The 20,211-nt window shown below is 40.4% G+C and overlaps 2 protein-coding genes across 2 annotated transcripts; both read right to left on the bottom strand.

Annotated features, from left to right (window-relative positions):
* Positions 1–1,216: 1,216 nt before the first annotated feature.
* Positions 1,217–13,240, bottom strand: plk3 (polo-like kinase 3 (Drosophila)). The gene is made up of 15 exons (XM_077557575.1): positions 12,881–13,240; positions 11,727–11,834; positions 11,521–11,637; positions 11,262–11,391; positions 11,007–11,094; positions 9,597–9,692; positions 7,907–8,105; positions 7,682–7,808; positions 7,401–7,516; positions 6,128–6,248; positions 5,957–6,040; positions 5,496–5,658; positions 5,286–5,415; positions 5,092–5,202; positions 1,217–2,896 (listed from the first exon to the last, which is right to left on the bottom strand). Exons 1-15 carry the CDS (start codon positions 13,097–13,099, stop codon positions 2,702–2,704), a joined length of 2,004 nt encoding a protein of 667 aa, XP_077413701.1. The 5' UTR covers positions 13,100–13,240; the 3' UTR covers positions 1,217–2,701.
* Positions 13,241–14,106: 866 nt separating this feature from the next.
* On the bottom strand, positions 14,107–18,893 carry cacybp (calcyclin binding protein). The gene is made up of 6 exons (XM_077558819.1): positions 18,440–18,893; positions 16,765–16,975; positions 16,590–16,686; positions 15,947–16,046; positions 14,891–14,985; positions 14,107–14,786 (listed from the first exon to the last, which is right to left on the bottom strand). Exons 1-6 carry the CDS (start codon positions 18,455–18,457, stop codon positions 14,621–14,623), a joined length of 687 nt encoding a protein of 228 aa, XP_077414945.1. The 5' UTR covers positions 18,458–18,893; the 3' UTR covers positions 14,107–14,620.
* Between the last annotated feature and the right edge of the window lie 1,318 nt (positions 18,894–20,211).

Below are 20,211 nucleotides of genomic sequence, written 5' to 3'. Positions count from 1 at the left end.
TAGTTTATTTGCATATTTATTTTGCTTCCCTTTTTCTTCAAGGGACTTACGTAGCTTTAATTCACATTGCTTCGATTGACTTCATTTTGCTTTATGTGAAGCTCTCGCTTGTTACATGATTTCATTTGACAGTAGCCTAAGTGAAATACAGTAGTTACTTTAACTCTTTGACTGCCAAAAACGTTAAATAACGTTTAGTAAAATCCTATGGAGTGCCAAAGACGTTAAAAGACGTTTTTTTTCAAAACAGGTGAAACTAACCATTTTCTATTGTTGATTACTGAAAAACGGAATAAGGTAGAAACAAACTTTTTGTTCTGATGAAAGATGAGAGTCCAATCTTTCATTTGGTAGTATGTGTGTTTCCATAGTCCAAACACATAATTTTCTATGGACCTTGAAAGATCAGTCAAAAATGCTTAAATCGGCTGGCACCCACGGCATCCCTTTTCTGAAAACGTCTGGCAGTCAAAGAGTTAAAACACTGATTTACTTTAATTTTTTTGGTATAGTTTTGTTATTTTATTTCCACCTGATTATGTTGCAGATTATGGTATTGAGTAAATTCATCTTGCCTCATTTTTTTTTCCTTTTGAGGACAGATCTAATATTGCATATTTAGGATGCCATTTTTATGCACTTTCAGTACCTCACAACAAAAATGAGTGACCAAACGTGGCTTATTTTGTTGTATGACATAAAACAAAAAAAAATCCAACATGAGCTTTCATAAGCTGAAAATGGTTCTATTACTTTATATAATCAACTTTAAATGCTGGAGTTCATATCACAGTGGACGTGGGCAAAGGATGTGACAGGAGAGCATGCAATGACGTGACGCCAGCTCGTCATTTGGCAGCGTTTGAAGGTGTCAAATCAGCACATTGGCGCTACGTGCTCAAAGCAAAGCAGGTTGCAGAACTCGTTGGCCCACTTTCAGGCCTCTCCTTGACTTCAAGTGACAAGTGGGTTGCAGGCTGGCTTAAAATCTACACAAGTAGCTTTGAAACTAATTTTTACATAAGCATTCTTTTGGGGAACTATAAGTAGGTTTCATATAAAAACGACTAAAATGATTTGTTACAGTTATTAGGTCAGCAAATATTGAGACATAGCAAATAAGTGGAATACTGTATCCATTCGTTATTTTATACTAACTGAATATTTTTATCAAATGTCTGACAACATGAATATTTTTATCCAATGTCTTACAACATTCTTTTCAATAAACTTTATTCTTGTCCCATGTACCCCCCCCATACAATACATACAAAAAGTGAGTGGAATTGAACATTTCCTTTTGTCAAGACCATACATATACACAATAAATAAAATTAAAAAAAAAAAGTAACCCAAATAAATAAAAAAATAAATTAACAGGAATTTATGTGCCAGAAAAATCAAGACTTTTCTGAATTGGCAGACTTGCTTTCACATTGTTTCTGAAAACACGACGACACTTGAACGAGAGACACTTTTGCATTCCGGATCACAACTCTCGGGGTCGAGAAAGCAAATGTAAACCGACGAGGGTCACAGTACGACGAGTACAACGTTTTCTTCTTGCTGGGGATAATACGTCGATGAGAGCGGGTTCATTTTCAAAGCTTATACCAGGTAAGTGACAGTGTAGCGCCGTTGGGCGCACTTTTGAACGCAAAAGCACGCGCAAACTATGACAAAGCCGTCAGCTTGACATTCACAAAAGAGGCTCGTTATTGCACTATACAGACATCCCTCAGAAAGGCACTTTTCACCCCCTCCCTCCCTCGTCTCCTCTCCTCCTCCGTTTGTTTCCCGGATTGGCCGTCCGTCTTTTACCAGAACGTGCGGGCACACGCGTTCCACCTACGTGTTAATTTAAAACTCATTTCTAAAATCTGACTAAAGAAAAATAGGCCTTTTGGTAAGGAGTTAAAATCAAATAAAACTGGTGAGTTTAACACAAATATAAAAAAAAAATAATAATAATAAAAAAAAAAAACTGTGCATTATGTCACTCCCATAGCCCCTAAAGTACTCTGTGTACCATGTCAGTGAACTCTGAACAAAACGGGCAACAATGAGGCAGAAGCAGCAAAGGCTCTCTTTAAAAAAACCTCAGCGTCCAAATATGGCCAGGAATGTCAAGTGTGCGTGTGAGGTAAATAAAGATCATAGCGTGATCTGCTGCTGGCTCTTTTTTTTTTTGTTGCGCGCAAAAACTGAAAACAGAAACGAATGAGTGCACCAGTCCGTGTCCACAGGTCAGGAATCGGCAGAGAGAAGAAAGAAGAGAGTCCGCCGCTGTGTTCAACCAATACGAGTTGCAATTTTAAGTGTTGAGTTTCCATGGAGACGCCACACCCGGCACTAACTTCATCTATGAGAAAGCGGCAGGCTCCATTGGCACCATGCAACCAAGAAGGAGAATTGGTGCTTGGGTTAGATATATATACGTATATAGATATTTTTTTTAGGCATCTTATCATGGAGTGTCCAATCATTCAACATCGCCAAACAAACTTTGGACAGGCACAAACCCTTGAGGCCAACGCGTCATCTGATCAAAATGGGCAGAAATATCATCAGCAGCCTCGGCCACCAGTCCAAGTGGGCCTCTCGGCCCATTACGGCACTGCAAAACTTGTCAACCAATCAAGCCTCGAAAGTCACAGTTAAGTCAGTCTGTTTTTTTTGTTTTGTTTTGTTTTCTCTCCCCTCAGGCGTCGGCGTGGTGCTGCAGGAGATGAAGTACGTATCTGAGGCGGTGCCGCAGCTCGGCCATGCAGCCCATCTCGCTCAGCATGCTGAGGAGGTACGTGCAGGAGACGCGCTCGCGGCTGATGTAGGTCAGCAGGTACGAGTCCGAAGACTTGGACAGGATGATCTTGGTGTGGTCTGTGTAGAAGTTCACCTGGACGCAAGGAAGATGATGATTAGGGAGATGATACATAGGCTGATTCACAGTCTTATAATAGTTTTGACATTTTCATTAGTTATTTATTTTCAGAGCAGTTTTATTAGTTATTTTGTTTTAGTAAAAACAAAAAAAAAATGCTTTTCTCGTGTGCAAGATTTTAAATATATATTTAAAAAAAAATACTATTTGAACCCTCCCAAAAAAAGGAGAGCACTTGTACCATTAGAGCTATAACAAACACAAAAATGCTAGTTTGTTGCCTCGGAGTGATGTCATCTGGTGGCACTTTTTACTGGCTGCCGCTAGATGATTTCACTTTGAGGCGACAAAGTTAAAGGACAACAATTCCTAGACAACGGTTCGACCTTCCTTCCTCCAGTTAAGGGCTGCGCTGCTGAAAATCAAGGATTTAAAAAAAAAAAAAAAAGTTTCTTATTAAAATTCTTTGACTGCCAAAAACGTTAAATAACGTTTAGTAAAATCCTATGGAGGAGTGCCAAAGACGTTAAAAGACGTTTGTTTCAAAACAAAGGTGAAACTAACCATTTTCTATTGTTGATTACTGAAGAATGGAATAAGGTAGAAACAAACTTTTTCTGATGAAAGATGAGAGTTCAATCTTTCATTTGGTAGTATGTGTGTTTCCATAGTCCAAACACATCATTTTCTATGGACCTTGAAAGATCAGTCAAAATGCTTAAAATCGGCTGGCACTGGGGACAACCCGTTTCTGAAAACATCTGGCAGTCAAAGAGTTAAATTAAAAAAGAAAAATCAACCCTACAGACTCTTTTATTAAATTGGTTGGTAAACTAAAATGTAGCCGTTTTCCTTTTAAAAGCATTTTTAGTTGGTTACTTTGTTAACTAAAGTCACCTTGCTGCTTCCAGACAACCATCTTTGCATTGGTGGTAGACTAATGATAAGAATTCAAACACATTCTCTGGTGGAATACTTTTACAAATACATGATTTTGCGCTAAAATGTGTTCCGTGTTAATTTTAACTCCATCTTTTGCTTAAATGTGAGGCTAAGAAAGTAGACCTTTTCCTTGCTCTGATATTCTGAGACAAGATGGCTACCTTTTCTCCACCCGTTGAGGTCCCAACCACAGTGGTACGAAACGTGATTGCGCAACACTTGTGTGTGTGTGTGGAAGGTTCATTTTAAAATGATTAGCCAAAAGCTGTCCTTGTCATCAGGTAGCAATGAACTGTGTTGAACTAATTGGAGGATTCTACCATGTCACAATGGTATGATGTCATCATTTATTTACATAGTTGATGCGGCTGTCATTCTGTTGCAGTCAAGTCTGATTAAGGTTTAACAATTACAAACGGAACTGTTATCAGGGAAATGTGACTTTTTAATAGCTTTTATGCCTCAGGACTGCCTGCACACTCACCCAGTGATACAGTCAAAAAGTAAATCCATTGCTATCTGCCTATTTTGCAAAATATAGGTGAAATGAGCCAGTGGTGACTTGAGAAGTGACCTCCATTTGCAGGCTGAACAACGACGGCTCTGGAGGGCACCTCAGTTATCTCTTTGACTGCCAGACGTTTTCAGAAAAGGGATGCCGTGGGTGCCAGCCGATTTTAAGCATTTTGACTGATCTTTCAAGGTCCACAGAAAATTATGTGTTTGGACTATAGAAACACACATACTACCAAATGAAAGATTGGACTGTCATCTTTCATCAGAAAAAAAAGTTTGTTTCTACCTTATTCCGTTTTTGAGTAATCAACAATAGAAAATGGTTAGTTTCACCTCTGTTTTTAAAAAAACGTCTTTGGCACTCCTCCATAGGATTTTACTAAACGTTATTTAACGTTTTTGGCAGTCAAAGAGTTATTGCAAGTCTCCAATAATACCACAAAAAAAAAAAAAAAAGTAGCTAGATTTAAAAGTTGCTCAATTCAGCCACAGTCACCAAATTGGCAACACCGAGCAGTAACTGCTCGCTTCATTCCGGTCGTCATAATGAAAGCCGTACTTGGCATTTGCATGAGACAGGACTGCCTTTAGTTGTGAAAAAGTAAAAATGGACGTCAAAATAGATGCCTGACCAAAAAAAAAAAATAAAAATAAAAAAAAGTGTCAACCAAGTTGTAATTGACTACAATGACTTTCCAGTTGTCGTTTTCAATTTGCAAGTTGGTGAAGAGACGTGCCAGTCTTGTACCAACCTGTAGCGTCCCATTGTTGAAGAGCATAACGAGCGCGTGGTCCGTCTTCACCCACTGCAACAGCAGAGGAGGAGGACCAGCAACCGGTTCTTGACAGTGAATATCGCCGCCCTGGTGGGCAACAAAATGGGTCAGAACAGACCAATCCGGAGCGCTTGATTTTTTTTGTTAATTTTATTCTCCCTTCATCGTACCTCCATGAGATTTTGTTCCATGTAGTTGGCCATGAGCTCCACAATTTGTTTCTGGCTCCGAAGCTGCTCGGGGAGCGAGCTGGCAGGGAAGCTAAAGTGCTCGTTGTTGGTCAAGCAGTAGTGGACCGTCCTGGGGCAGCACGACCACAAAACCGTCAACCGTTTGAATTTCTTCACATTCAAGAGAAGTTGTCGGGGCTTTGCACTCACTTGCGTTGGTCACAGAGGCTGAGGTGCGTCCCCTCGTTGAAGAGCACGCCGATGCTTTGGTCTGACAGCTGGTAGCCAAAACCGTATTTGTTGGAGTAGTCCACCCATTTGGTGACCCACAGGAAGGACTGCGGCCTGGACAGGCACGGGGGGTTTCTTGTGGCTGCAGAAACAAAAATCATAGTCACAAAAAAAAAAAAGAAAAAAAAAAGACAGACAGAAGACAAGTTGACCCCAAAAAAAAAAAAAAAAAAAATCTCACATCTGAGTTTTACACATAAAAGCTACAAGGCATCAAGTCCTTTAAAATCACGAGTCAGCGGAAAATCAAGATTTAAAGCGCTTAGACTGGCAAAAAGAAATCTGATTAAACTCGAACCGCTCCACTTCCTTCCATGTGATGCAACGCCAAGTAAGACGGCCCCCCAAGTGATGTGTTGCACATGTGGAACGAATCTTACCTGCAGGCATGACGGCCAAGCAGCCATTGAGAACCTTCATGGCGGATTCAGCCACGACTGAGGGAGTGACGACATCCTCACATGCTAGAGAGACAAAAAAATTTAAAAAAATTGTTACAACTCATTGGAGTGATTACATAAAAATAAAAAAAGTCTATAACATGTTCCTACGTTCAGAGCTGCTGGCCATGGTGCCCTTGAAGGAGCGCGAGATCGACTTCCTGGATTCTTCCTCAGCGGGGGTCTGCTCCAGCGGCACCGAGCTGACCGGCTGACCGGTTTGTGTGGGCACCTGTGGACAGACAGCAGGCCGGGTTAGGAGGATTTAAGAGCAAGTCTTTTGCCAATTCAAGCTCAGCTTCAGTAAAGATGTGCGCTGTGATTGGTTGTTGCCTGAGCAACTGTGATGTCATCTTCAGTTGGGTGGCAAAATGGCCGCCACCTGAGATGGATAAAAATGGCTGGATTTTGCTGCATATTCCACAAATGTAATATTCATCAGAATGTCATGTTTAGACTAGCGAGGTCGCATATAACAGTCAGAAAAATGCATGGTTGACTTTCCCTTTAAGATAACATGCGTGACAACAAAAATGCACTTTCATTTGACACAGTTTGTTGAGGTCACGCATGACCTGACAGTTGTACTGCATTTGTACAAAGAAGGCATAATTCAGTTCAAGAAATCTTGACTTCGCCTCAATTTAAGATCTTACATGTTGATTTAGATAGCTTAGATTAAGATTTCATATTTTGAATTGAAGTTGCAAATACTTGTATTAACTCTTTGACTGCCAAAAACGTTAAATAACGTTTAGTAAAATCCTATGGAGGAGTGCCAAAGACGTTAAAAGACGTTTTTTTCAAAACAAGAGGTGAAACTAATTATTTTCTATTGTTGATTACTGAAAAACGGAATAAGGTAGAAACAAACTTTTTTTTGTGATGAAAGATGAGAGTCCAATCTTTCATTTGGTAGTATGTGTGTTTCCATAGTCCAAACACATCATTTTCTGTGGACCTTGAAAGATCCGTCAAAAATGCTTAAATCGGCTGGCACCCACGGCATCCCTTTTCTGAAAACGTCTGGCAGTCAAAGAGTTAAATAGCGGCAACTAATTTGTAGATATGAGAAATACGAGAACCCCCCCCAATTTACATCCATGTTGATGTCACTTATCCTCGCCGAAATGACGCTGCAGACGAGTCATAATTGGATATCTTAAATCAAAAAGTAAGAGGACTCGACAAAAAGTTGTCAATTCCAGCTCGTCATACTTAGTTATGCCTTTAAATGTTAAATCAATTTTCCATTCTTCACTTGCGTCTCATCAACTGTAAAAGCAGCCATACTGAATGTGCATCAGTTTAAAAAGTTTATGAAAATAGACAGTCAAAAAATACCCGATATGAAATGGTGACGCGCGAGGCAAAATAGACGCACCTCATTTGGGCCGACAGTTTTGTAGCTAATCTGGCGGTTGATGGAGCACTTGACGATGCCGGACACCAGCTTGGAAATATCCTTGTCCTCTTTCTCCTCACAAGGCGCCTTGTCCACTGCAACATGATGAGTCACACCCGTAAAATTAAACTTGCAAAACAAAAAGCCAAGTCCTTTTGAAGCAAACGTTCCCACGAGACGGAACCGGACTTGCAAGGCGACAAGTGCCGTATAATTAGCGGCCAGACATGCAAATATGTTGACGTGCGATGTAAGCTTACCTTTGGCTTTTTTCTTGCCAAAAAGGCTCTTGGCCACTTTGGTGAAGAATTTCTTGGCTGGGCTGGGGGGATGCAGCTCGGGCACCATCACGCAGCTGTTGGGGGGAAGCTTGTCGGGGGTGAAACCCTGCAGGGGACAACAGACAATGACCGTTAAAACCACGCCGGCAGTTAAGAGTTTGGCTCGGTCCCCCCTTCCGATCAAGTTTGGCCAACGTGAATTACTTTGGTGAAGAATTCATGGTTGAGAATTTGATCCAGAGTGAGTCTGTCGCTGGGGGTTTTCTGCAGGATGCTCGAGATGAGTTTCTGTGCGGCGGGCGACAGGCCGGAGGGCAGGTTGTAGCGAACTTCCTTGATGCATTTGTACGTCTCTTTCAGGTCGAGCGTCTCAAAGGGGGGGTTGCCGCACATCAGCGTGTACCTGAAAGCGAAAGCCGCAAAAAAAAAAAACGTGTCACGGCTCACGACACGACAGGGGGGGGGTTGTCCAGATTGCAGAACAGTGAAAGGATGCAACAATTATCTTGTTAAATTTGTTATTTTTGAAGAAAAACTAAACTAAACAAAAATGTATGGCAAATCAAAATTGATTTTAGGGTGGTCTGCGGCCCTGTATCCTTCTAGAATAGATCCGCCTCAGCACTCTGTCGCAACTGATCTCTCCTGATTCAGAACCAAAACAAAACTACAATCTGTAAGAAGATGACACTCTAAAAGGCGTTATTGGAGGATTAGTAATGTGATATGTTCCATAAATCGCTTTTTTTTTTTTTTTAAACTAAATGAAGCAATTTCTGGAGAAATAGTTTGTGAATGCTGAATGAAAAAATTAAGAAAAGTGGAATCATATTGAATGTTGTTGAAAGAAATAGAATTATGTTGAATGGCTTGGACTGATATTGAATAATCATTAAAAGGTAATGGTGAAAAATGCATGCATTGAATGACGCAATTAAATCACAATTATTTGGAATTAAGTGAAATGATACGGATGAAAATGTGCAAATGAGAGTGAAAAGTGAGTAATTTTTGGTATGTGGGAATGTTGAAAATCACTCAGGTGAATTGAATGAGGTGAACATTTTGAATGTTGAAAGGAAGAATTGTTGAATGTGTCATTGGAAGTAAATGGGGATTTTGGGGGTTAAAAATGTTGAATTGTGGGAAAACTAAAAAAAGTAATGGCTAGCGAAACTTGAATTTTTGGAAGATGTTGAAGTTGGAATGGTTTGAATCTGTCGAGAAATGTAAAAGTAGTTGAAGGACAAAATATGGCAGAATAAAAAGATATAATAAGGGTAGAATAACGATAAGGAAACTAGCACTCTACAATGTTGTACAGTTCCCTTCAGGTGTACACGCCTTAGCCACCAAATTAGTCCTCTTTCACAAACGATGAATTCACGCATGAGAGTATTTTTGCCGCTTTGTCTGCTCCGACTTGTGTTCAAATTGTTTATAATTACAGCAAGTAATCAAAAATAGTTTACCGTTCATGGTGTATTAGCATTAAGCTAGCAGACTTTGAAGAGATGAAAAGCGAACATGGTTTGGTTAAATACACAATGTGTCATTCTTTGTGTTGATTTTTAAAGTAAGCTTAAACTCAGAGTACCAATAAGCAGCTTAGCTAAGTACGACTATCTGCCCAAATACTGCTTGTTGTAATGTGCTTTGCCACCATAGCTAGCACTTGTACTAAACTCAAACTGCTACCAAATTGGCAACTGGCCATATAAGAAGTTTTGACATCACTGCATTGGGCACATTATGTCCTCGTTTCACAACTGACTGCCAATCGTGTTCCAGCTCGCTCAGGGCGACGCCAGTAGAACGACTTCAAGCACACAAAGTCAGAAAGGCCGACACAAAGGTGTGAGGTTACACATGACTGCCAAGTCGGTTGACTTACATGACACATCCAAGTGACCAAACGTCAGACTCTGTGCCGTGGCCCTGCCGGTTGAGCACCTCGGGGGCCAAGTAGTTGGGCGTTCCACAGATGGTTCTAAGAGGGGACGCACAGGAGAGTCAATTGGACACCTTCAGACATTCAAAGCATGCAGTTGCCATCCTGACGGGGGCCGTGCTAAACTATTTTGACGCCGGTATTCCACGGCAACGTGTCAAAGCTGCACTGAAACTTGAGCTTTCAGCACTACATTCAACCGCCGCCGTTTGCAAACCGGTTGAGGTGGGTGATCGAGAAAGGCTGCATGATTGCGCAGAAAATAAAACGCCCAGTGTGCAAATCACTGTTAGTAAACAGAACTACAAATGCAATATATAGCAGTAGACAGGATTTTGCATTCATTCTTAAAAAGCACTTGAGTGTTGTTTGGGCAACCTTGGGCTTCATCACCTGAGGCCGGGGTCACCAACAAGGTGTCAGAAAGCACCCCTAAGTAGAATAGTGAGTAGGCTGCAGGCCTATGCCAAAAATAGTTCACCAGAGATGAGACATTGTGATTTCCTAGGAAGTGAGAAATAATTAACATTTGCAATGTCTTCATGTAGATGAATATTAAGATTGATATTTTTTTCGGGGCCGATACAGATTATTAGTAGTCAGGGAGGCCGATAACCGAAATTTGCAACTTTCACTAAAAGGGAAAATATTGGCTTAAAAATAGAAAAAATACAAACACCACCTCTTCACTTTTTAAGCATATGTTTATTGAACACCTTCTCAGATTTGCAAATGTATTTATATAAATCTTAGACAATAGACTTTCTTTTGTTTTAAAATTCTAACCAAGAGTTCATGGGGTTCCCTGGGTCATGAATATGACTTAAAAAGTTATAATCTTAAACAAGTAAATAGCGCCCTAATGTTTTCTACATTAAATAAAGTTTTGCAAAATTCAAAATACCTGAAATGATAAATTTGTACTTTGTTTTTCAAACAAAAACAGAATTTGTGAGTGTTGCCAGTGTCAGCAACATCTCTTATAAAGTTAACATTTATTGTTCCCATATACGTCAACAGTTTTAAATTGATTTTATATCGGCCGTCAGATTTTTAATAAATCTCAATTGCCGGTATGCGTCAAAATGCTCAATAATTAGCATCGGCCGACAATCGGTCTATCCTTATTATGACATGATTAAAAGAAATTTGAGCACATTGTTATATCAGAAGTGTGTATCAAACTGGTATCCCTTTGCACCAATCAGTAGCCAAGGACATTGGTGACCCCAGACAATAAGTCAAATTCATCTACATTGTGAAAAAAAAAATCCCAAAAAGAAAACAAAGAAAAAAAAAAAAAGAGACAATCCTCTTAGTCTGCGAATTTGTAAGCCCTGCAAACAAACGTACTTTTTCCTCTGCTCGACCGTCTCCAGCTTGGCGGCGAGGCCAAAGTCCCCCAGTCGCAGTTCCATGTTTTCATTCACAAAGAAGTTGCCTGGAAAAGAAACAAAAGCAGGTTGTTGGTTTTTTTCCCCCCCCCCCCCCCCCTGAAGTCAGCATTCCGTAGCCCGGTCAAAGTCACAGCAGATACTTCGGATGCTTTCACGCTCGCTCGCAACATTGCCATCATAACAGAACATAGCAGCCCTTCCACTGTCATACCTAGTTTAAGATCTCTGTGCAGGATGCCTCTGCTGTGGAGGTACTTGAGGCCTGATATGATCTGCCGGAGGTAATATCGCACTTCGGGCTCCGTCAGCGTGTGTCTCGCCTTCCAAATGTGCGCCAGCGACTGCACGTAGAAGGAAGAGGGGGCGCAATGAGCCAACCTCTGTAACCTTGGACTGACGTTAGCCGTCAGGTCGCATTGGTTGAGCATGTCGCGTTAAAATCAGACAACCGATTCCGGGCAAGTCCTCACCTTGCGACTGCAGAGCTCCAGAAAAATGTAAATGTTATCTTGGTCCTCGAAATGGTGCGAGAACTTCACCACGTGCTTGTGCGACAGCGTTTTGTGCAACTCGATCTCGTTGGTGATCTGCGATAACGAGGAGACGATGAGCCATTTCATTTGTGACGGGGGACGCACAAAAGGAACGGGACCGTGCGCCGCAGTCGCCTTAATACCTTCTCCCTCTGGTGCGGTTTGGACACTCTGCTCTGTGGAATCACCTTGACGGCGAACATTTTGTTGTTCGACAGGTCTGTCATCTCGTAGCAGCGGGCAAAACCACCCTTGGGGAGAAGAAGGGAAGTAAATAACCCGAATAACTTAATGCAGGGGTGTGGAATCCACACACACATAAATGGCTCAAGACGCCATTAAGCACATTTTCTACAGTGGCAATAATGAACTAGCCAAACGATAAGTCAGAGAGGAAAAAGTGAAATGAGGCAAACGTTTTTCCTGCTTTGAAGCACTTTTCATGTTTTAAACAATGCTACGAATCTCAGCAGCTTGCGATTGACGTGAGAATATAATCTTCAATGTCACCCACTGCCTAATATTTTTGATTTAAGACGGAAATGGCCACCTCTAGCGCACATTAAGAGGCCATTTACACCACATTTGAGTCGAAATGCCTCCAAAAGCCCCCTTGTGAAGGAAAACTGAGTTGATCACGTTTGAACTGGTCAAACGTGATTTCATAACTTGATTGCAGGGGTGGGGAAAACCACATTCACAGCCCCTATTTAAGCACAATATACTTAACATTGATTGGTGCACCACATGGGACCTTGAAAGAGTGAAATGGCCACCCTTGATTACATGTCAGCTGAACAGCAATTGAGCCCAAAACGCATTAGTGTATCTTAGAAAGCTGATACCGATACTCGGTTGTTGCGCCTGAAGCACCAATAGCGTCATTTGAATACGTTTGATGCATTTAAAAAAAAAAAAAAAAAAAGGCTCGGGTGGACGATGGCAGGCAGGCTGGGTTGCTGCATTCTCATTAACCGTGAAATTGATGTGGCCGGCGGCTCTGCGGCATCTCACAGCAGCAGACATGACTTGGCAGCAGTGAGCGATGACGTGCAACATGTTGACAAGGGACTTGGCTACCAATTTAAAATGATCAAATAAAAAAAATATAATAATAATGCATCATCTTAATGGGTGCGACGCGTCTTGTAATAATAATAAAAAGCTTAGACTCATTTCCCGTACAAATTAGGCACACCTTGTACTGATCACACACACCTGCAACACTGCCGCGTGTCATTTTGCCCACACAAGCAACATGCTAACGACACGCATATGAAATCCCATCATCAAGTACCTTTCCCAAAAGCTTCCCTTTACTGTACAAGCGTCCCGTCCTGGCGTCGGTCACCACCTGCGCCAGCTCCGGTTTGGCCGACTCGGATTTCGAGCGACCGGCTTTGGCCCCCGGAGCGCCGGCTTGCTGGGCTCCATCGGCGGTAGGCTTGTTGGTTAAATCCGCAGTCATGGCGTGGCACGACAGACGCTGTGCCGCCGTGAAACATCCGATATCCATTTTAAGGCGGCGGCGTCACGCAAAACACACACGAAAAGAATCTCGTTATATTCCTTTTTGGAGGAGAAACTGGTGTGTTTTAGGGAGAATGTTCGTCTCAGTCCACTGAATCCATCTGGCATGTCCGTAGTGGACGCGCCACAATGACTATATATATAGGCGGTGGTGACGTCACAAATTGTGGGCGTGGTTAGGCGGTTCAGACATGCTCGTCAAAATGGAAGAAAATGTGAATGAATGGAAAGAAACACTTGATGCTGCCTTATTATTTTTCATAACTATACCTTCCCGATTCCCCAAATGTGCCGCCTTGTCATCTTTTATTGAGTGCCTCGAGATGCAAGTTAAATTGATATGTGACCACACTCAGAACTCAACCAGTATGGGTCAAATATACAGTAATTTATTTAGAATTGAAATTCTAGCTGCTGATTATGTTTAGGCCAGCAGACAATGTTGTTGGCCTGTCAGGCTAGCACAGATTTAGATTAACTGTACTTCTCCCTATTTATCTCAACGTTTACGTACGCTCTCGCGCGCGTGCACGTTCACACTGATCCTTCTGGACTGATCAGATGATCGCTGCCATCTGGTGGACAAAAGCGTCCTAGCATATTCTAATTGTAGCCTCAGTTTGCTTAATACGTTTTGAATTTACGAACCAAAAAATGAAGTGAGTCAAGTTACAGTCATCTCGGTACTTATGGTCTTCATTTGTCTTATATTGATGGACTACAAGTGATTTTCGTACTTACTATATCGTTGACTCATGGTTAGTGAGACTACGATACGATGCATGACAGCGTCCCGACGTACGTACTAGCAAATACAGCGTAAAATGAGGACGGGACTTGTATTTGTGCTTGAGACACATGACTCAACAGTAACACCTGTCGGTAACATCTTATTAGTGCATTCCCCAAGCTGAAAGTGGTTTACAATCAAGCAATCAGGGAAATAAGTAGTTGCTTTGTAATGAAAAAGAATCAAACTAAAACGAACAAAAATTGTGTTTTAAAATTGTATTTAAGAGAACTGCACAAATGAGTGGAATGGTGTGAGCTAACAAGCCTTCAATTAGATAACAGAAAAGTGACACACAAAAAAACATCAAAAAAGACAAATCACAAATGACACGGTGCATAAAAACCCAAACTATTTTTGGAAACTGTGAGCTACCATTTTCTATTTATGGAATGCCAATAAAAGAAAGGCTGATGGTGGTAAGCACTCATGTCAATATTTTTTTTTAACCTCAGGTCTAATTTAATGCTTTATATCTTGTACAGGACACACAATTTTCTGAATTAGTTTTGCTCAAAGTTAAACCAGAACATGCTCAACACGGGTAATGGCATACTAGCAGTAGTGGTTATATATTCTTTAAAACAACTTTATCATTGTAGCAAGTCATCCACGTTTCAGACAAAGCGACGGAAGTCATCTCATTTGTGTATTGGTCACGACTGGAAACCATCAACTCTCATGTAGTCCCCGCTATGGAGCAACGCTGACTGCACTTCAAAACTCCATCATGCCTTCTTCTCCTCTTATCTTCTTCTCCTGGGATTCCGACCAAGCTTTGTTGATGGTTCTCTTCATCTCGTCGTCGCCGTCCGTGTAGATTTTCTTCAACATGCTCATCAGGCCCTCGCTGGGGTCGGCGTTGTCATTCAGGTTGGGCTTACTATCGACGGGAAGAAACGCGCGTGCGGGAAATGGGGAGAGTTAGTCGCGTTGAAAAAAAAAAAATCGCACCTATGGATCTGTTCAAATGAGGCAAGGTCTTACTCTTTCTCCTTAGACTGTTTTTCCACTGCGGTGAGGCACTCCCACTTCTTGGCCGCCTGCTTCTTGCACATGATCACAACCATGTCTGTTTTTATCTGTGGGGAGCAGAACAAGGCTTTTAAAGATATTGCGAAACAAAAACGGTAGCCAAGAAAATGGATATGGAATAGAAATGTACAAACATGACATTTCATATTATTCTAATAGCATTTTGTAAATCATTTTAATTTACTGTACACCGCAAATTTACAATCTGAGTTTTCTATGCTCTGTCCTGAGCAGGCATTTGAGGAAATATTAGGCCATGGCGTTTTTGGCTAATGTTGAAATCATGATTTGCAAACTATTATTCATTGAGTTAAAAAAAATTAGCATTTATCCAACTACCAAAACTCAATTTAAAATGAAAAGAAACAGAAAAATGAATCAGCAAAAAGTAATATAATATATTAAAAAGCAGCCAAAATGAATAAATAAATGTAAACAGATTAAAGTTGTGTGCGCTTTGGCCTCGCAGGGGCAGTGTGGGGCACAGATGGAGATATACTTCCATGAAAACAAAAAGAGTAGAAGAAGAACGTGGCAGACTTTCTTAATGTAACTGATTATCACAGCTTAGAAAGAATATGAGCCCGTGAGTATTTTTTATATTACCTGCCTGTAATATGTTCTTACAGAGTTTGTGTGTCAAGTTTTCTTACTCGAAGGTTAATCTCTCTATTGATGTTAATGCTAATTTTTGCTAGCCATTTAGCATTGAGTGCTAGTAGCATTAAGCTAACAAAGTAGCTTAAACAAACTATTTCTTGTATTTAGATAAACAATGTGCGTAATTATTTTTCTACGCAAGCAACATGCTGCGTTTAGGGTACTTTCACAATGTCATTCGGCACATTAATCATTTTTCTTTGGTTATAATTTTTTTTTTTATGATCATGAGAATTCCAAAACTGAAGTCACGATTCAATTCTACATTCGTTGCCCATCCCGACAAAAGATGTCAAGAGGATTGGCTGAACATTTGCCGTTGGAGAGCTAACAGTTAGTGTTTGTTACCTTGGTGCTGCTGTTCTGCTCATCAATCGGATGCAACAGATTAAGAACGGTCATTTGGTGATTCTTCCCGTCGAGCTCCTTCACCAACACGGAAAATGACCTGCGGTAGCGGCAGCACAACATCCACATTCATATGAGTTGATGTAAAATAATTATTTCTTAATGTGAGATTTTTGTCCCACTGATAAATGTACTTATATATATATATATATATATTAGAGCTAAAGTACACAGCCAATAATAATGTCTAACAGTCTCAATAACAGTCTCCCCTGCTATCTTGCTAGTTTGGCATGCGGCATCAACCACAACAAGGATTTACTATTTACAACACCAAAAAAAAAAGGAAAGTTTTCTTAGATTGAAAAAAAAATAACTTGAAGATGCTGTAAAATGTAAAAAGTTTGTATTATTAACATTTTTGATGCCAATATTTTCTCCTTTTCCACAAACAAAAATTGGTCTCCTTCACTAATAATAATAATATTAATCGTGTCAGCCTTGAAAAAAAAATCACATTAGTGTTTCACTACATTGCTACTGTGGTTAGTGTGACAGACAATGACGTATTCCGTCTTGCATACAAATGTGGGTTACGTCGCCGCAACAACAACTGGATCAATTTTTCCCGAGTGCTACATACCTTTCTGAAAATTTGCATTCCACGTTCTCAGATGGAATCTTATGCACATTTTTCAACGTGAGGTAAATTTTCACAAACTTCTCCGACTGGTCCCACGCTGTATTGGATTGAAACACGCAACGTTTTAGAATGTTATCGAAGGGAAATATTACAAGCAGTGTGTTGCTGGCTCTACCGTAATTGGTGATTTTGATCGTGTACACCGCCTTGGTGGACGCTGCCGGGTCGGCCTGCCTCCGAGCTTGTTGCTCTTTCTGTTGGCGTTTGGCGGCGAGCTCTTTCTCAACATTCTTCTGTTCTTGCTTGAGCAGCTCCTGCACCCTCTTCCTCTCTGATTTCTCAATGAGAGAACCCAGCTCCTGCAAGTCTGCCTCCAACTGGTTGATCTGTTTTCAGGGAATTCGGTGGCTTTTAAGTTCTGTGAAAACTCAGAAACTCACATTTGAGCTCATTTTCATCTCTTAGTTGGTTGGTGATTACATTCAACTAGCAACCAAACAACTAAACCAGTAGGGGTGTGCCCAAAAAATTAATTCTCATAAGAATCCCGATTCTCATTTAGTACGATTCAGAATCGATTTTAAATGTCCCAAAATCGATTTTATTTAAATTATTTTATACTGTCTTTATTTGGAGCGCTGTTCATGTTGTACCCGTTTTGGCCACTGAGGGGCAGTGTGGTTCCACGTGGTCTAAGTTGTAGCCACATTAGAGAGTAGAAGGAAAAAGTCACAATCAAGTTATTCCAATAAAAGTTGTTTTTTTTTTGCAGCGTGGAGCCGTTCTTTTGCGTGTTACAATTCCAATTCCTTGCACATCTATAGATTCAAGCAAAAATCATTGTCAATCAAATCATTTAGAATCAAAATAGTTCTTAATCGAAGATCGATTCTGAATCAAATCGCAGACCCAAAAATTGGAATGAAATCGTGAGGCATTCAAAGATTCCCACCCCTATAAACCAGCATTTTCCAACCTTTACTGAGCAGCTGCAACTATTGAATGTTTTTAGATTATATTCTAAAAATATTCGTTCTCAAACGTTTTACATCAAGTAAAAATATATATATACTGACTGGCTCCAAATTACACACCATCGAGATCAACATCAAAAGAGCAGTGTAGGAAGTCAAAGTGTTGATGAAAATAATATTACAAGTTACAGTAACATTATAGACGTCAGTAAGCCACCTGGGAACTACTTGACATCATGGGAACAAATACGTAACATCTCCTTTAAATGCAGTTTCGCAACTGATTATGTAGTCCACATGCTCAACCCCGATCATAATGACGTCACTGCTGATAGATAACGGACAGATGCATTAGGTTCATCAACTGTTTTGGTTTGCATCTCAAATCTCAAATTGATTGATGAAAACGTAAAACAAAATAAATAGATGCATACAAATATCGAGATTGATCGCACTAGGACTTCACATTGCATACACAAGGTGTTCTAGAATGTTCTACGTGTAGAATGACCCCGCAAAGTCCGGACAAGCTCGTTAGCAAAAAAAGTAGCTGCTTTTAGGTGACTCCTTTAACTTTAGTCGTCCTTTACAGCGTGAATATTCACACGATCACTTGCATTGATAGTGTAGTGCAACCGACAACGTAACAAGCAAATAAAAGAGCAGCATTGAAGAAAGATGAAAATAAATTCAAATATAATCTAGACAAGAAAAAAATTGATTAAGACATTTTATGGTGATAAGTCATCTAGCTAGCGTGCGTAGCATTACTTTCATTTTAACCGTAAAAATGATGCTGGCTGAGTAAATAATTACAGATGCGTTTATGTACCTTATACATAGATGAACTAGATGAGTTGAAAACATGTTACGTACCTGCTCTGTTAGATCCATGTTGGGTTCGGATGCTGTAATTTTATGGATTTACTTGAAAACGCAACCTTGTACCTAGCAGGTCCGACCGCTAGTCATGTGCGTCCATTCAGTAGCGCCTTCTTCGACGCCAAATTCAGCTGCAGCTCAATGAGACGGCGAGTGCGCTACCGCCACCCATCGCACAAAGGTAGCATTGCGGATAGGAGGGTAACTTCATAGAAACGGTTCAATTATGTTGAATATTAATCTACGAGTACGTTATGTATATTCTACCTCTAAATTCTTACGAATTGCTAAACTTGGATAGAAGAATGTGACTATATTATTAGCACATTTACATTACATTATTTTAGTGTCTATATAATTTATCTCAAGTTTCAATGTAGTGTGCACTCAAGACTATTATGCATTACAGGATACATTAACTCATTCACTGCCATTGACAGCTATAGACGTCAAAAATTCATTTGAACAATTTCTATTAGTGTTAACCCCCCCCCCCCCCATTTTGTTAAGAGTATGAAAACCGAGATTTTTTTTGTACATTTAGAACAGATATAAAATTTGCAATTAATCGTGAGTTAACTAGTGAAGTCATGCAATTAATTACGATTACAAATTTTAATCACCTGATGCCCCTAATTTTTAAATAATCTTTTCTTAAAAAAGTATTTCAAATCACTTACTAATGATTTTTTGTAATGAACTAAATGAATGAAAAATGAATACATATGACATATATTTTAATCAACCACTTTGTTGTGGGAAAGCCTATACTGATGCATAAAATAGGCCTACAGTACAACATGCCACTCATTATTTTTGACTAAACTACTTGTCATGTCCATAGGGTGGCAGTATACACCTACCAAAATAAACACTGTCTTGGATCTCCAAAAACATCTTGGGCAAACTTCAGAGCTCTAAAGTGTAATTGCTGTTTGGTGAAGGTGATGGAGTGCTGCCACTTGTGAAAATGTAAGCAACGGCTCTATGTTATGATGGCCCATCATGCTTTGCCCATCTCTGCTGTAGAAAACCAAACCAAAAACCAAAAACTGTGCTGGTGCTGTATGGTGGTTTTAAAAGTAAATATTAACACATGAAAAACAGCAGTTGGTGGCTTCCGCTATAAACACTTATTGCGTTGCATTCACTGAAAAACTAAATGTGGAGTAACATGATGCCTGATTGGTTATAATCAAAAACAAACAACAAAAAAACATAAAATAAAAGTTGAACTTAAAAAAAGACACATATTTAGTCGAATCAGAATCATTAAACACAGGATATGATGATACATTGTCCATTGTGCCAATCGATGGTATTCACATGAGACTTTCAACACTAGACATCCTCATCAAAAGGTGGCCACGCCTGAGCTTGTGTCTTATACCCAATCATAAGCCCAGTCAGGATCTTTCCGCTTTGCCCATATCCACCTGCTGCTTCTCTCGGCTGCTTTAGAGACTAATCTTATTGTCTGCCGCAGAGCCTGTCCGTGAATCCCAAGGAGCTTCAACAGGCTAATGGTGGAAGAAGCCACAAATCCCACGTCAGCCGGATAGACTTTTGTATTCCACCCTTTCTGCTGAGCGTCTGCTGCCAGGTGTGTGTAGCGCAGTTTCTCGCGCTCATCATCCTCCTGCGTTGCATTCTCCCATGGGACAGTGAGCTCTATGATGAACACAGTCTTCAGTGAAGATGGCCAGAGTACCATCTCTGGCCTGGCCGGGTGGGAAGATTAGCTGTTGGCTAATATCGACAAGTAG

Source organism: Vanacampus margaritifer, chromosome 2 (assembly GCF_051991255.1).
Source record: "Vanacampus margaritifer isolate UIUO_Vmar chromosome 2, RoL_Vmar_1.0, whole genome shotgun sequence".
In the NCBI taxonomy this organism is placed as follows: domain Eukaryota; kingdom Metazoa; phylum Chordata; class Actinopteri; order Syngnathiformes; family Syngnathidae; genus Vanacampus; species Vanacampus margaritifer.
This window is presented reverse-complemented; position numbering and strand designations above follow the sequence as displayed.

Coding starts and splice junctions, on each gene's coding strand:
- cacybp (XM_077558819.1), bottom strand. Junction 16,047..16,589: donor GAATGCAAATTTTCAGAAAG/GTATGTAGCACT, acceptor CCGCTACCGCAG/GTCATTTTCCGTGTTGGTGA. Junction 14,787..14,890: donor AAACAGTCTAAGGAGAAAGA/GTAAGACCTTGC, acceptor TCCCGTCGATAG/TAAGCCCAACCTGAATGACA.
- plk3 (XM_077557575.1), bottom strand. CDS start 13,099: ATGGATATCGGATGTTTCACGGCGGCACAGCGTCTGTCGTGCCACGCC. Junction 11,095..11,261: donor GCACAGAGATCTTAAACTAG/GTATGACAGTGG, acceptor TTTCTTTTCCAG/GCAACTTCTTTGTGAATGAA. Junction 8,106..9,596: donor TGGTCACTTGGATGTGTCAT/GTAAGTCAACCG, acceptor TTTCGCTTTCAG/GTACACGCTGATGTGCGGCA.